At 38.9% G+C, this 12,146-nt stretch overlaps 1 protein-coding gene across 22 annotated transcripts in view; it reads left to right on the top strand.

Moving 5' to 3' along the window:
• Positions 1–12,146, top strand: part of trdn (triadin) — a 68,173-nt gene that overhangs the window by 40,552 nt on the left and 15,475 nt on the right. For 21 of the 22 annotated variants that reach the window (XM_031582233.2, XM_031582253.2, XM_031582238.2 and 18 more), the window contains 9 exons: positions 611–649; positions 7,736–7,777; positions 9,303–9,353; positions 9,551–9,604; positions 9,934–9,981; positions 10,730–10,795; positions 11,752–11,787; positions 11,974–12,021; positions 12,110–12,136. In XM_031582233.2, coding sequence (XP_031438093.1) covers positions 611–649; positions 7,736–7,777; positions 9,303–9,353; positions 9,551–9,604; positions 9,934–9,981; positions 10,730–10,795; positions 11,752–11,787; positions 11,974–12,021; positions 12,110–12,136 — 411 coding nt within the window. The remainder of the gene's footprint in view (positions 1–610; positions 650–7,735; positions 7,778–9,302; positions 9,354–9,550; positions 9,605–9,933; positions 9,982–10,729; positions 10,796–11,751; positions 11,788–11,973; positions 12,022–12,109; positions 12,137–12,146) is intronic. The other variant, XM_031582232.2, reaches the window with a different exon arrangement.

Here is a 12,146-nt window from a genome sequence, read left to right as displayed (position 1 = left end):
TCATTTTCTATAGTTTGCCAACAGTTATAGGCAGGTGTATCTCTGTATGGATCCTTTAAATGTTGTCAGACCCTTATTAAAACATTTACGAGCCTGTCAGTGGCAAAAACAAGCGGTTTGCTTTGACGTGCTGGTTTGCCTCATAGGATTCCTTAATATAGCATTTTTGCGGTTGCCGGTTTTAGACTTCTGACTCAATACTGGACCGATTTCGATTGTTTATTGTCCTTACTGAAAGTTTGGACCTAAAACGATTTATAAATAGCGCCCAGGTTGAACCATTTGAAATCTACATATTATAACTGCCCTTATATTAGAACAACACTCATTTTGATATTAAGAGGATCTTTGAAATCTCTAGGCTTCACTGCTTCAGCTTTCAGTAGTCAATTCAATACAACGTCTAGCATACTAACGCTTAAAAACCATCACAATCATACATTTTTTTTATCCATAAAGAAAGGTACTTTTAAGACTGAAATTGAAACTTAATTGTACCCTCTTACCTAAAAAAACTAAGTACATAACATATACAAAGTCAACCTCCATAACATCTAATAACATTTTTGACGTTGTCATCAAAGTTAAGTTATAATTTTTCTGTTTCCAGAAGCTGATGCTCCCAAAGAAGCACCACAGAAACAGAAAGGTATGTTGTGTCTTGGGTTTCTATCTTATATGCTTGTATTGAATTGTTGAGCGTTCCCAAATCTGATGAATTATTTGTAATTTCTGAGTTCACACAAGACTGTTATAACCATGAAGACATTGCAGCTTGTTCATTTACACCAAAATGTATTCCTTCTCTCTCTCTGAGACTTCCCTGGCTATTTAATAACTTTTGTAGCCTGGATGCCAGACGAACTTAGCCCCGCCCACAAAAATGTAGGTTGGGAAGTTCGGTCTGGCATCGCTCCATTGGGGAGAAACTATCTCCTCACAAAAATCTGTGAGGAGATAGATAGACCAATCAAATTGTCAGGGCGGGCTTTATACGATGATGGACAGATGATCAACCGTAACGTAATCAACACGTCACCAAAGAGCGCTTGGGTTGAATTTGTTTTCAAAAAACATGGCTGCCGCTGGAGAGCTGAAATGTGGAGATTCGAGTCTGTTTTAGAAGATATTGACAGCACATTCATTTTGAAAGAGGAACAGAGAAACGTGATCAAGGCATTTGTCGATCGAAAAGATGTTTTTGCCGTCCTTCCTACACTGTAAACCTGAACAAGTTCAGAGTACTTAACACTTTTGATGTAACCGATTACATAATAAAATTTGAGTACATATATTATTATTTTTAAGTAAACTTAACTTAAAAATGATACATCGGCTAAACTGATTTATTTTGTTATCATTTTCATAATTTCTAAGTTCACTGAACTTATATTCAAATATTTTTATACTTAAATATTTTAATCTCTATGTACTAAATTATTTTCACTCAACAACACAAAATAAAATTAAGTTTTAAGCCTTAAAAATCAAGTTCAGTGCACTTAATATTGGTGAAAGAGTTCAACTTAATTATTCTAAGTAAATAATACTTAATAAGCTTACTTTTTTAAAGTTAACTCCGCTTGATTATTCTGAGTAGGTAATACTTAAATAGCTAACTTTTTTTAAGTGAGCACTACTTATTTTCAATTATTGACCACATATACTGATTTTCTGGTTCTGTTTACAAACTGACTTCAAACTGAAAGTTACTCTACAAGAAACATTCAAATCTATGTAAGACTCTATTAAAAAGAGTGAGATGAGAAAAACTTAAGAGGTATCACATCATTTATATTTCTTGTAAAACAACTGACAAAATAAAAGATTACATCAAAGCTTTAAAGAACAGCGTTACAAAGTTAACAAGTCAACAACAAATCGTTTATTTCAACAAATAATTTTTTAAGGTGAGTAAGGACGGTTTCAGAGGTTTGTTGTCATCCAAACACATACAAAGGTTCTGTATGAGAAGGTGTGCGTGAGTTTTTTTGGGATATTCTAAATTGAAAGCATATGTCAGGCCAAACAACAACATAAATGCCTCAGAAATCCTCTGCACCCAATTCAAAGATGTTCTCGCAGCTGAAGGGGTCGGGACCCGATGTAAGGAGAGCAACAGGAGCATCATCAAAATATGGCTCCTCTTCCTCCTGCAAAACACCATCAATACAATTACCAGGAGAGTTTCAATGGAAACACTTACAAAAAAAACTGGCAATTAATAATACATAGTATCAACTAATATTAAAGTTTCAGTAACAAACAAAATGTGATCACTGTTGTGCAGTTAATCCTAGACATACCTGAAGGTCATAAGCCTCAAGGATCACCCGTAGCACCTCTGCTGTCTTGCCAGTCCGTGATGGCTTCTGCTTGTACACAAAAATATCTCCTTTGGTTGACTCCTCTTCTTATATGTCTACATCAAATCGGTTTGTTGTTTATATGCAACACGAATGCTTTCAGGGCAAAAAGAATATTGTAGGTCTTAAGTAACTGAAGTTCTCGACCATTATTGTTAGCTTGCTGCAAACACTTTTATCCATCAGATCCATTAAAACACATAGAATCTAGCTAGCTGCTAAAAAGTTACATATAACATTAGCATGCTGATATGAATTATATGGTGTTTCTGTAGAACATGAGTTGTTTTCAACATAAACAATTGATTGTTGTTTACTTTGCACATGAACATATTTGGGGGGAAATAACCCACTAACTAGTTATTTAGCTCTTTAGCTTCCTAGCCGCTAGCGCCAACAGTCGTGCAACTGAACTTGCTACTTGACAGCCAAAACGTGATTACTCAATAATAATTACAAAGAGGGAAATTCGCCACTTAATATCGCAATTTCACTTGCTCCCGCAATTTTGTCGCAAAAACACCTAAAAAACACTGTTTACTTACCAGATAAGGACGCTTAGCAGCGACAGGATTACTAAAATATCTCCTTTGGTGGGGTGACCAGACGTCCTCTTTTACCCGGACATGCGTCCGGCAGAGATTGCAAAATCGTCCGGGATTTTGCCTCGTCGGATATTTGTGTTTCTCTGGGTCCTTCACAAACTAGTTTTACGCCCTTACAAGTTTAGGAAAGGGTATCTCCCTTACGTTCCACCTTCTAGCACAAGCTCTGTCTGTAGCGAGAACTGTCATTGGTCGACCGGCCTCTCAGTGTTGCCAGATGCACGATAATTATCCTCCAAAGACGACCATTTTGAGCATTTAATATGATACTTCACCATTTCCAATCTGGCAACACTGAGCACTGTGCCGCTTCCACTAGTTGCATTGTTTACAACAGCACATGACATCTGCATGTGGAAAAGGTGTCAAAATTCCGTCGCGGGGGGAGGGGGCGGGGTCATCTGTATGCTACACACTACCACGCCCCTCCCCGCGACGAAGTGTCCTCTTTTTCACAAACTCAAATATGGTCACCCTACGAAGTTGGTCGACTCCTCTTCTACAGGAGGAACATGCTTATAGAAGTCTAACTGATACTATACAATTATTAAGTCTGCTGTCTCTGTCTCTCATCACAAGATCTCTGATTCTGTTCTGAACACGTCCTGCAACGACGTTGATGACGTCAGACGTCACGTTTGAATGAAACTAAAAAAATATGAGTTATCAGGCAATGTTTACTCAAACAAATACATTCCAATACAATTAAAACGTCTTCACCTGCTCAGAAAACTGATACATTTAAAGTTGGGTCAACTAAATACCAGGTTTTAAGTACTGAATACATAATGTTAATAAGTTAGTAGAACTGTTTGGGTTTACAGTGTACGGGATCCGGTAAAAGTTTAATTTATCAGCTGGCCCAGAGGGTCTACGTTGGGGCGGCAGTGGTACAGGAGGTAAAGAAGTCGTTTAGTAATCAGAAGGTTGCTAGCAGGGGTGTGCGTGAGTTTTTTTGGGATATTCTAAATTGAAAGCATATGTCAGGCCAAACAACAACATAAATGCCTCAGAAATCCTCTGCACCCAATTCAAAGATGTTCTCGCAGCTGAAGGGGTCGGGACCCGATGTAAGGAGAGCAACAGGAGCATCATCAAAATATGGCTCCTCTTCCTCCTGCAAAACACCATCAATACAATTACCAGGAGAGTTTCAATGGAAACACTTACAAAAAAAACTGGCAATTAATAATACATAGTATCAACTAATATTAAAGTTTCAGTAACAAACAAAATGTGATCACTGTTGTGCAGTTAATCCTAGACATACCTGAAGGTCATAAGCCTCAAGGATCACCCGTAGCACCTCTGCTGTCTTGCCAGTCCGTGATGGCTTCTGCTTGTACACAAAAATATCTCCTTTGGTTGACTCCTCTTCTTATATGTCTACATCAAATCGGTTTGTTGTTTATATGCAACACGAATGCTTTCAGGGCAAAAAGAATATTGTAGGTCTTAAGTAACTGAAGTTCTCGACCATTATTGTTAGCTTGCTGCAAACACTTTTATCCATCAGATCCATTAAAACACATAGAATCTAGCTAGCTGCTAAAAAGTTACATATAACATTAGCATGCTGATATGAATTATATGGTGTTTCTGTAGAACATGAGTTGTTTTCAACATAAACAATTGATTGTTGTTTACTTTGCACATGAACATATTTGGGGGGAAATAACCCACTAACTAGTTATTTAGCTCTTTAGCTTCCTAGCCGCTAGCGCCAACAGTCGTGCAACTGAACTTGCTACTTGACAGCCAAAACGTGATTACTCAATAATAATTACAAAGAGGGAAATTCGCCACTTAATATCGCAATTTCACTTGCTCCCGCAATTTTGTCGCAAAAACACCTAAAAAACACTGTTTACTTACCAGATAAGGACGCTTAGCAGCGACAGGATTACTAAAATATCTCCTTTGGTGGGGTGACCAGACGTCCTCTTTTACCCGGACATGCGTCCGGCAGAGATTGCAAAATCGTCCGGGATTTTGCCTCGTCGGATATTTGTGTTTCTCTGGGTCCTTCACAAACTAGTTTTACGCCCTTACAAGTTTAGGAAAGGGTATCTCCCTTACGTTCCACCTTCTAGCACAAGCTCTGTCTGTAGCGAGAACTGTCATTGGTCGACCGGCCTCTCAGTGTTGCCAGATGCACGATAATTATCCTCCAAAGACGACCATTTTGAGCATTTAATATGATACTTCACCATTTCCAATCTGGCAACACTGAGCACTGTGCCGCTTCCACTAGTTGCATTGTTTACAACAGCACATGACATCTGCATGTGGAAAAGGTGTCAAAATTCCGTCGCGGGGGGAGGGGGCGGGGTCATCTGTATGCTACACACTACCACGCCCCTCCCCGCGACGAAGTGTCCTCTTTTTCACAAACTCAAATATGGTCACCCTACGAAGTTGGTCGACTCCTCTTCTACAGGAGGAACATGCTTATAGAAGTCTAACTGATACTATACAATTATTAAGTCTGCTGTCTCTGTCTCTCATCACAAGATCTCTGATTCTGTTCTGAACACGTCCTGCAACGACGTTGATGACGTCAGACGTCACGTTTGAATGAAACTAAAAAAATATGAGTTATCAGGCAATGTTTACTCAAACAAATACATTCCAATACAATTAAAACGTCTTCACCTGCTCAGAAAACTGATACATTTAAAGTTGGGTCAACTAAATACCAGGTTTTAAGTACTGAATACATAATGTTAATAAGTTAGTAGAACTGTTTGGGTTTACAGTGTACGGGATCCGGTAAAAGTTTAATTTATCAGCTGGCCCAGAGGGTCTACGTTGGGGCGGCAGTGGTACAGGAGGTAAAGAAGTCGTTTAGTAATCAGAAGGTTGCTAGCTCGATTCCCTGTCGAAGTGTCCTTGAGCAAGGCACTGAACCCCCAATTGCTCCTGATGTGCAGTGTGCCATCAGTGTAAATGTAAAATGTGTATACATTGTAAGTCGCACATATGTAAGTCGCTTTGGATAAAAGCGTCTGCTAAATGACTAAATGTAAATGTAAATGTACGTTATAGTCATACTACGTTGCTCTGATTGGTTGTAGGTACCGGTATATCCAATTGAGCAAAGATGCATTTTTTTTCCTGGTTCGGTTGAAACACGCCCCATAATCACAGCCCAATGGAGCGATATCAGACTCATATTCTGACTAGAATTATGAGTATGACATCGTCAGGCTATAACTTTTGCTCAGTGAGAAAGCAAATCTAAAGGGCTCTGAGACCATGGTTAAATCTTAATCCAAAAAATATACAATTAATGTATTCAACAGCAACCTTCAACAAGACAGTAGCCCAATGCAGCAGTAATCATGTATATATATATTCAACTCTTTGCACTACAGGTAGTTAATGCATTTGACATTTAACATGTTTATTAGTCAAGCTGCCCACACACATTCACCTATCAGTACATAACATAAAGTGATGTGGTAATCCAATGATTTGGCTTGAATAGATAACTTTTAGAGGTTGTTTAGTTAGATGTGATTCTATGATTCAAATAGTTGTCGTGCCTTGCTTTTATACTGCATAACAAAACTATGTTTGCGGTATGAAGGAGAAAGATACAATGTTAGTTACATTTTACGTTGACTTCAGACTGCACACAGTAGTTCCTTCATGGTAATCATTACATTTATTTTAATTTGTTTTTTATTAAAGTTTAGATTAGTGCATTATTTTATTTAGTTTTAAAAGCCCTCACATATCATGTTTGTTTTCAGTGATTGAGGTTCTTAAGAATGTAACACTTAATCCACAAAGGGTAGACTTCCAAGATGGTATTACACAAAACCTTTTTCTACTGTCCTAATTAAACAGGGGGGTGCTAATTCACAGTTTTACAGCAAGCAAAATTGACTTTCGCCACTGAATAAGAGCAGATTGGTTTTAATTGGGCATATCAATATGCAAAACAAACACCACCATGACATTTACTGGGGCTTGAAAATCCCTCTTATATTTCCACTTATACAGTCTTGTGGTTATCTCTGGCAGCCGTAAGAAACTTTCTGTAAGCTTGATTAAGCCATCATGAGAGAGGAAAATCCTGATCCTGATCTGAAATCCTTTATTTTCTCAGAAATAAAAGTACTAAAAAAGACACACAATGAGCTTATGCCAAACATGCTTTTCTGCTGGCATACTCAAGGCCAATTTGGAACTAAAACTCATGAATCAGTCATAATAAATGGGACTTAATTTTATCATTAATTTAATCATTAGTCATCCACTGTTGTAGACAAGTAGAATCTAGAATTAGTTTCAATTACAAATATGATTAATTTTGTGTGTGGAAGTGGAAGAAAAATACACACACACACACACGTGCACACCAACTTTCACACTCACATACACACAAATATTGATGCATAGTTGAACAGTTAACTTTCTTGTCAGAATAAACATAATTTTAAAACTGTGGTAATTAATACTGCATGGATGTTATGGCTGTTATGATTATAAATATAATTTAACTAATTTATAATGATAATTATGATAAATTATAATGTTATAATGTATATTCACATCAAATTTGACCAAAACAATTATATTTCTTCAGAAAAGTTGTTTGTACACTGTACAATCCACACAGTCTATAGCTGATCGGCAAACACAATACATTGTCACGAGTCAGAGAATCACAGCCTCTGAATCATCAGTTTGGGGTAGAATGGTTCTCTGCAACTAAAAAGGAAAACACAGTTACAGTGATAAACTCTTCCATAGAATCCAAATCCAAGAAAGAAGACATGGTTTCCACCAAGGAAGGTATGCATACTCTCTTTTTTTTGTGTGTGTGGAGATTTCAGAACCACTGTCTAGTATGTAATTGCCCAATGGTCAAAATGTTGGGTCACGTATGTAACTTCGGTTCTCTGAGGAGAACATGAGACGTCACCTTTGGATGGGATATGCCACTTTCTGATGTGTGTTCCTGAAATTCTTCTACAGCCAATGCCTGAATGCCTGAGTGTGCTATCTGTCACAGAGCACCGCCTCCGCGTATAGTGTTGCAAAGTGTTGCAAAAACTGCAAAATCATTTCAATAGAACATGCAGATAGGTCCTGGTTTCGAGCAGCACTTGCCACTTTAGCGAATAGAGCAACCATATTGACGGTGCTCTCGACCTCTGAATAGTTTCAACAACTGTCGCAGTTAAACCTTCCATTAATAAACAATCCCGTTCAGTGGTCAGGCTGCCAGTTTCCAGTTCTCAGAGGGTCTCTGCGTATCGGCAGTTCCCATGGATCCCCATCTACTAGTGATATTAGGTCCGCCAACCATGTCTGACTTGACAAACATGGGGCAATCAGAATCACCGTGTTTTTCTTCACAAACTTTGTCGAGCACTGACTGGAGAAGTGCGAGAGGGGAAAAGGCATATAACAGCATGCAAGGCCACTAATGGGCTAATGCATTGGTCCCTAACGGGGGGTATTCGTTCCTAATTGAAAAGAGAGTTGTCCAAATGCACTGTCCCAAAGTAATGGTAAGTTCAGGGCAGTGCTTCAGGGCAAGATACACTGGCAGCAGTTCTAGCACATTGATATGAAGATGCTTCTGCACTCCTTTTCACAGATCGTTCACTGGGCTCACCTCACACATATCCCCCCCCCCCCGGCCATGAAGTGAGTCATCTGTCAACAAAACCCGTGTGCGTGGAACCGAAGGACACACCGCATGTCAATACACTCAGGTCTCTCCATGATGACAAACATTTTTGTGACACAGCCGGCAGCCCGTTCAAATCCTTGCCATCATGGCCGTCCCCCGGGCTTTCAGGTAGTAGTTTTCTCTAGAAGGGTGATAATACAATTAGTACAGAATTCAATATTAGAGGAACGTTAGCTAGCCAGCTAATGCAACTGCAGTGTAGGTAGCTAGCTGGAATAATATGATTCCAGATACCATCAAACCTGCTGGAGGAAAGCCCCTTCAGAGGCTGCTGCCAACTGAAACCAATTTAAAAGTTCCAGAAACACTGCAAGGAACTCAAAGTCATTAGTAAGATTCACTAACACTCGCTAGCAAGAAGGTTCTCTGACTTTCCTGTGGATACCACACTGAAAGGAGGTGAGAGGCTGAGACTGCACTGTGAATGGCGTTATATACGCGGAGGCGATACACCGTGACAGATAACGCACTCAGCCATTCAGGTGTTGGTTGAAGAAGGTTTTCAGGAACGCACAACGTAAAAGGATGTATCCCATACGGTGATGTTGAAGTTCTTCGATTGAAAGAGAACAGAGTTTCTTGTCAAAATATATTTTCATATATATTTCACCTCCACAGAGAAACCTGAAGAGTCAAAACCAGCTGAAGTGGCTCTGCCTCCAACTGAAGGTAAACCAGCTTTAGATCAGTCTGATTACACCAAGAATAGAGTAATTCTTGAGCTGCAGAATCTTTGTTACTGTAGTTTTATATTTGAGTTACTCTAGGAATCAAAATGTAGCAGTATTTGTATTTGTCTGTTAATTTGGTTGATGCCATTGTGTTAATGATGAGGTGAAATATCTGACAATCAATGTGATTATCAGCTGCTCCATGCCGACCAACACCAGTCTACTGCCCATCGCCTCCAGGCTGGTATGGTGAGTACAACAACTGGTTACCTATTCAAGGAGAACTCCATTTAACCAGTACAGCCAGCCATGGATGGCTGGTGTGATACTATGTTTGCTTTGAAGTACATCGCAGTTGGACAAACACTAAAACTATTTAAACCCCAATGCCATATCCTATGCATAAATATACATTCCTAAATATACATTCCTGTTATGTGATACTTCAAACTTCATCTGACCCACAAAAACACTTTTCAATGTGATTGTATAGTTTTCCATTGTTATAGTTTTAATGAAAGTAATGTTTATCAATTTCATCTGTCTCACTTACATCATGACCATAATTTATGTTGCAGTGCATCATATAGTCACAGACAATCCAAAGCCACCGGAGATGGGCCCAGGTATTTCATATGAGCGTGAAATTGAAGTGGGGTCTTTAATTGCTAGTATTGACACTACTAGACAACAGGCTACTGCTGCTGTGTCTCTGTATACTGTAGGTCCAGCAGGCTTACTGAAAGCTTAACACTCTCACTCTCACTGTGTGCTCTGTGCTATGCTCTCTACACAAAATGGGAAGGCAGCCCATGTTAAACTTTTTTCCATCTGCGTTCAAAGGTAGATTAGGGCCATAGGCATTATTTTTCACTTGCATATTTTTTTATATAAATAAATAAGAAATAAGAGAGACCTAGATTTACTTCTTTCTCTCTGCTTTTTGATGTCTCCCTCCTGATGTATCGCTTCAAGGTCATTTTTCCCCTGGTTGGGTTGATAAGAGTCTGTATCAGCGTGTGCATTTGATCACTTAATTATTCATTGCTGAACTTCTTCGTTTTGGAGCGAGGCGTGGACACTGCCTCTGATGTGCAGTTAGGCAGAGATTTATCTCACTTTGACCACTCGGCCTGCATTTTACGTGACCTGGGAAAAAATTTAATACGAACGGATGAATTTACATGACCCTGATTCAGATTCGCTCAACCAAATCAGGGGTAAAGACACCCACATCTTTGGCTACTTTATGCTTTGCTGCTTGCCCCTCAGGTTGTGTCTTTCTATAAGTGAATTGGTCTTACTCCTTTACCTAATTTTGTATAGGGATGAGAGTGTGATATAGTGATAAAACAATTGCACATTACTTTTCAGTACCTCAGGTTCCTGTTCTGACAACAGTGTATCCAACTGCTCCACCATCATACCCTGCTGAAACAGGTAGTTCATTTCATTAGTATTTCATTCAGGCCCATCAATTTAAACTGATCGGGACCTATTTGTTGTAACACATATTAAGTAAAATGTCCGATACTTGATCTGCCAAAGAAACCAAAAGCCACAGTAACAAACACACACACACACACACACACACACACACACACACACACACACACACACACACACACACACACACAAACACACACTAGCTGTGCCCGGTCAGGAACTATTCATATGGAAATAAAAATATTAACAGAGAGTGCCAGAAACATTTTTTATGTTTGTTGAACAATCATTGACTACGTACGATTCTTAAAGTTTGATACAAACATGACTAATACTTGATTTGTGGATAAACAAAAGGCAGCTGTGACAAAGAAGGGTGTACAGATAGATAGATAGATAGATAGATAGATAGATAGATAGATAGATAGATAGATAGATGGATACTTTATTAATCCCGAGGGAAATTTAGGTCATCCAGTAGCTTATACACATATACACTTATACACCTCACTGACATACATACATAAATCACATATACATACACATACACATAGGGAGAACATATATACATACACATAGGGAGAACATTTCCACACAGAGTGTTTCCAGATAAAGGAAAATGGTCTGACCCTATTGTAATGTGCAATGATTTTGACAGTGTCTGTGTCCAGGAGGAAAGCGATCTTGTGCTGCTGGTGTGGATAGTGCAAAAAATATAAATAATGTTCTTGTGCTTGAGAGGATGGGTAGTGCAAGATAGTGGTCTTGTGCTTGTGTGTGTGTGTGTGTGTGTGTGTGTGTGTTATGAAAGTGCAAAGAGCAAAGTGATGTGTACATTAATTTCTTCTGATTGTGCAGTTTATTCCGCACTGAGGACCGGACAGAATTTCAGCATTTCTGTGATAATTAGCTACATTGTCATTAACAATTCCTTACCTTATCCTTATCAGAAGCAGCTGAGACAGAGAAGACAGAAGAGAAAAAAGGTAATTACTACACGGCATAGTGAGAATGCACGGTACGTCTCCGTTAAGACATAAGGTTAAAGTGTTACTTGTTAACATGCTAATTCACTTGAACCATGACATCTGTGTTATTCCTCAGAGGTATATGTTCAGCATTAATAAATCACATTATACGTCGTCTAACGGTGCATATTTGCCATTTCTCAGCACCTGCAGCCAAGAGAGATGTGGACGAAGTTTGCATTGTGAGGAGTGGTAAGATGGACCAGATATAAAAACACATTTTCAAAATTCCATTTCCACAAAACTGTTATGTTAATAGTTTCCCTTCCTCATCTACAAGACCTGAAAGAGAAGGCCAAAAAGACAGGTAATTATTG

The sequence above is a fragment of the Clupea harengus genome, chromosome 15 (genome assembly GCF_900700415.2).
Source record: "Clupea harengus chromosome 15, Ch_v2.0.2, whole genome shotgun sequence".
NCBI lineage: Eukaryota > Metazoa > Chordata > Actinopteri > Clupeiformes > Clupeidae > Clupea > Clupea harengus.
Note: the sequence above shows the minus strand (reverse complement) of the source record. Positions and strands in the feature narration are given on the sequence as shown.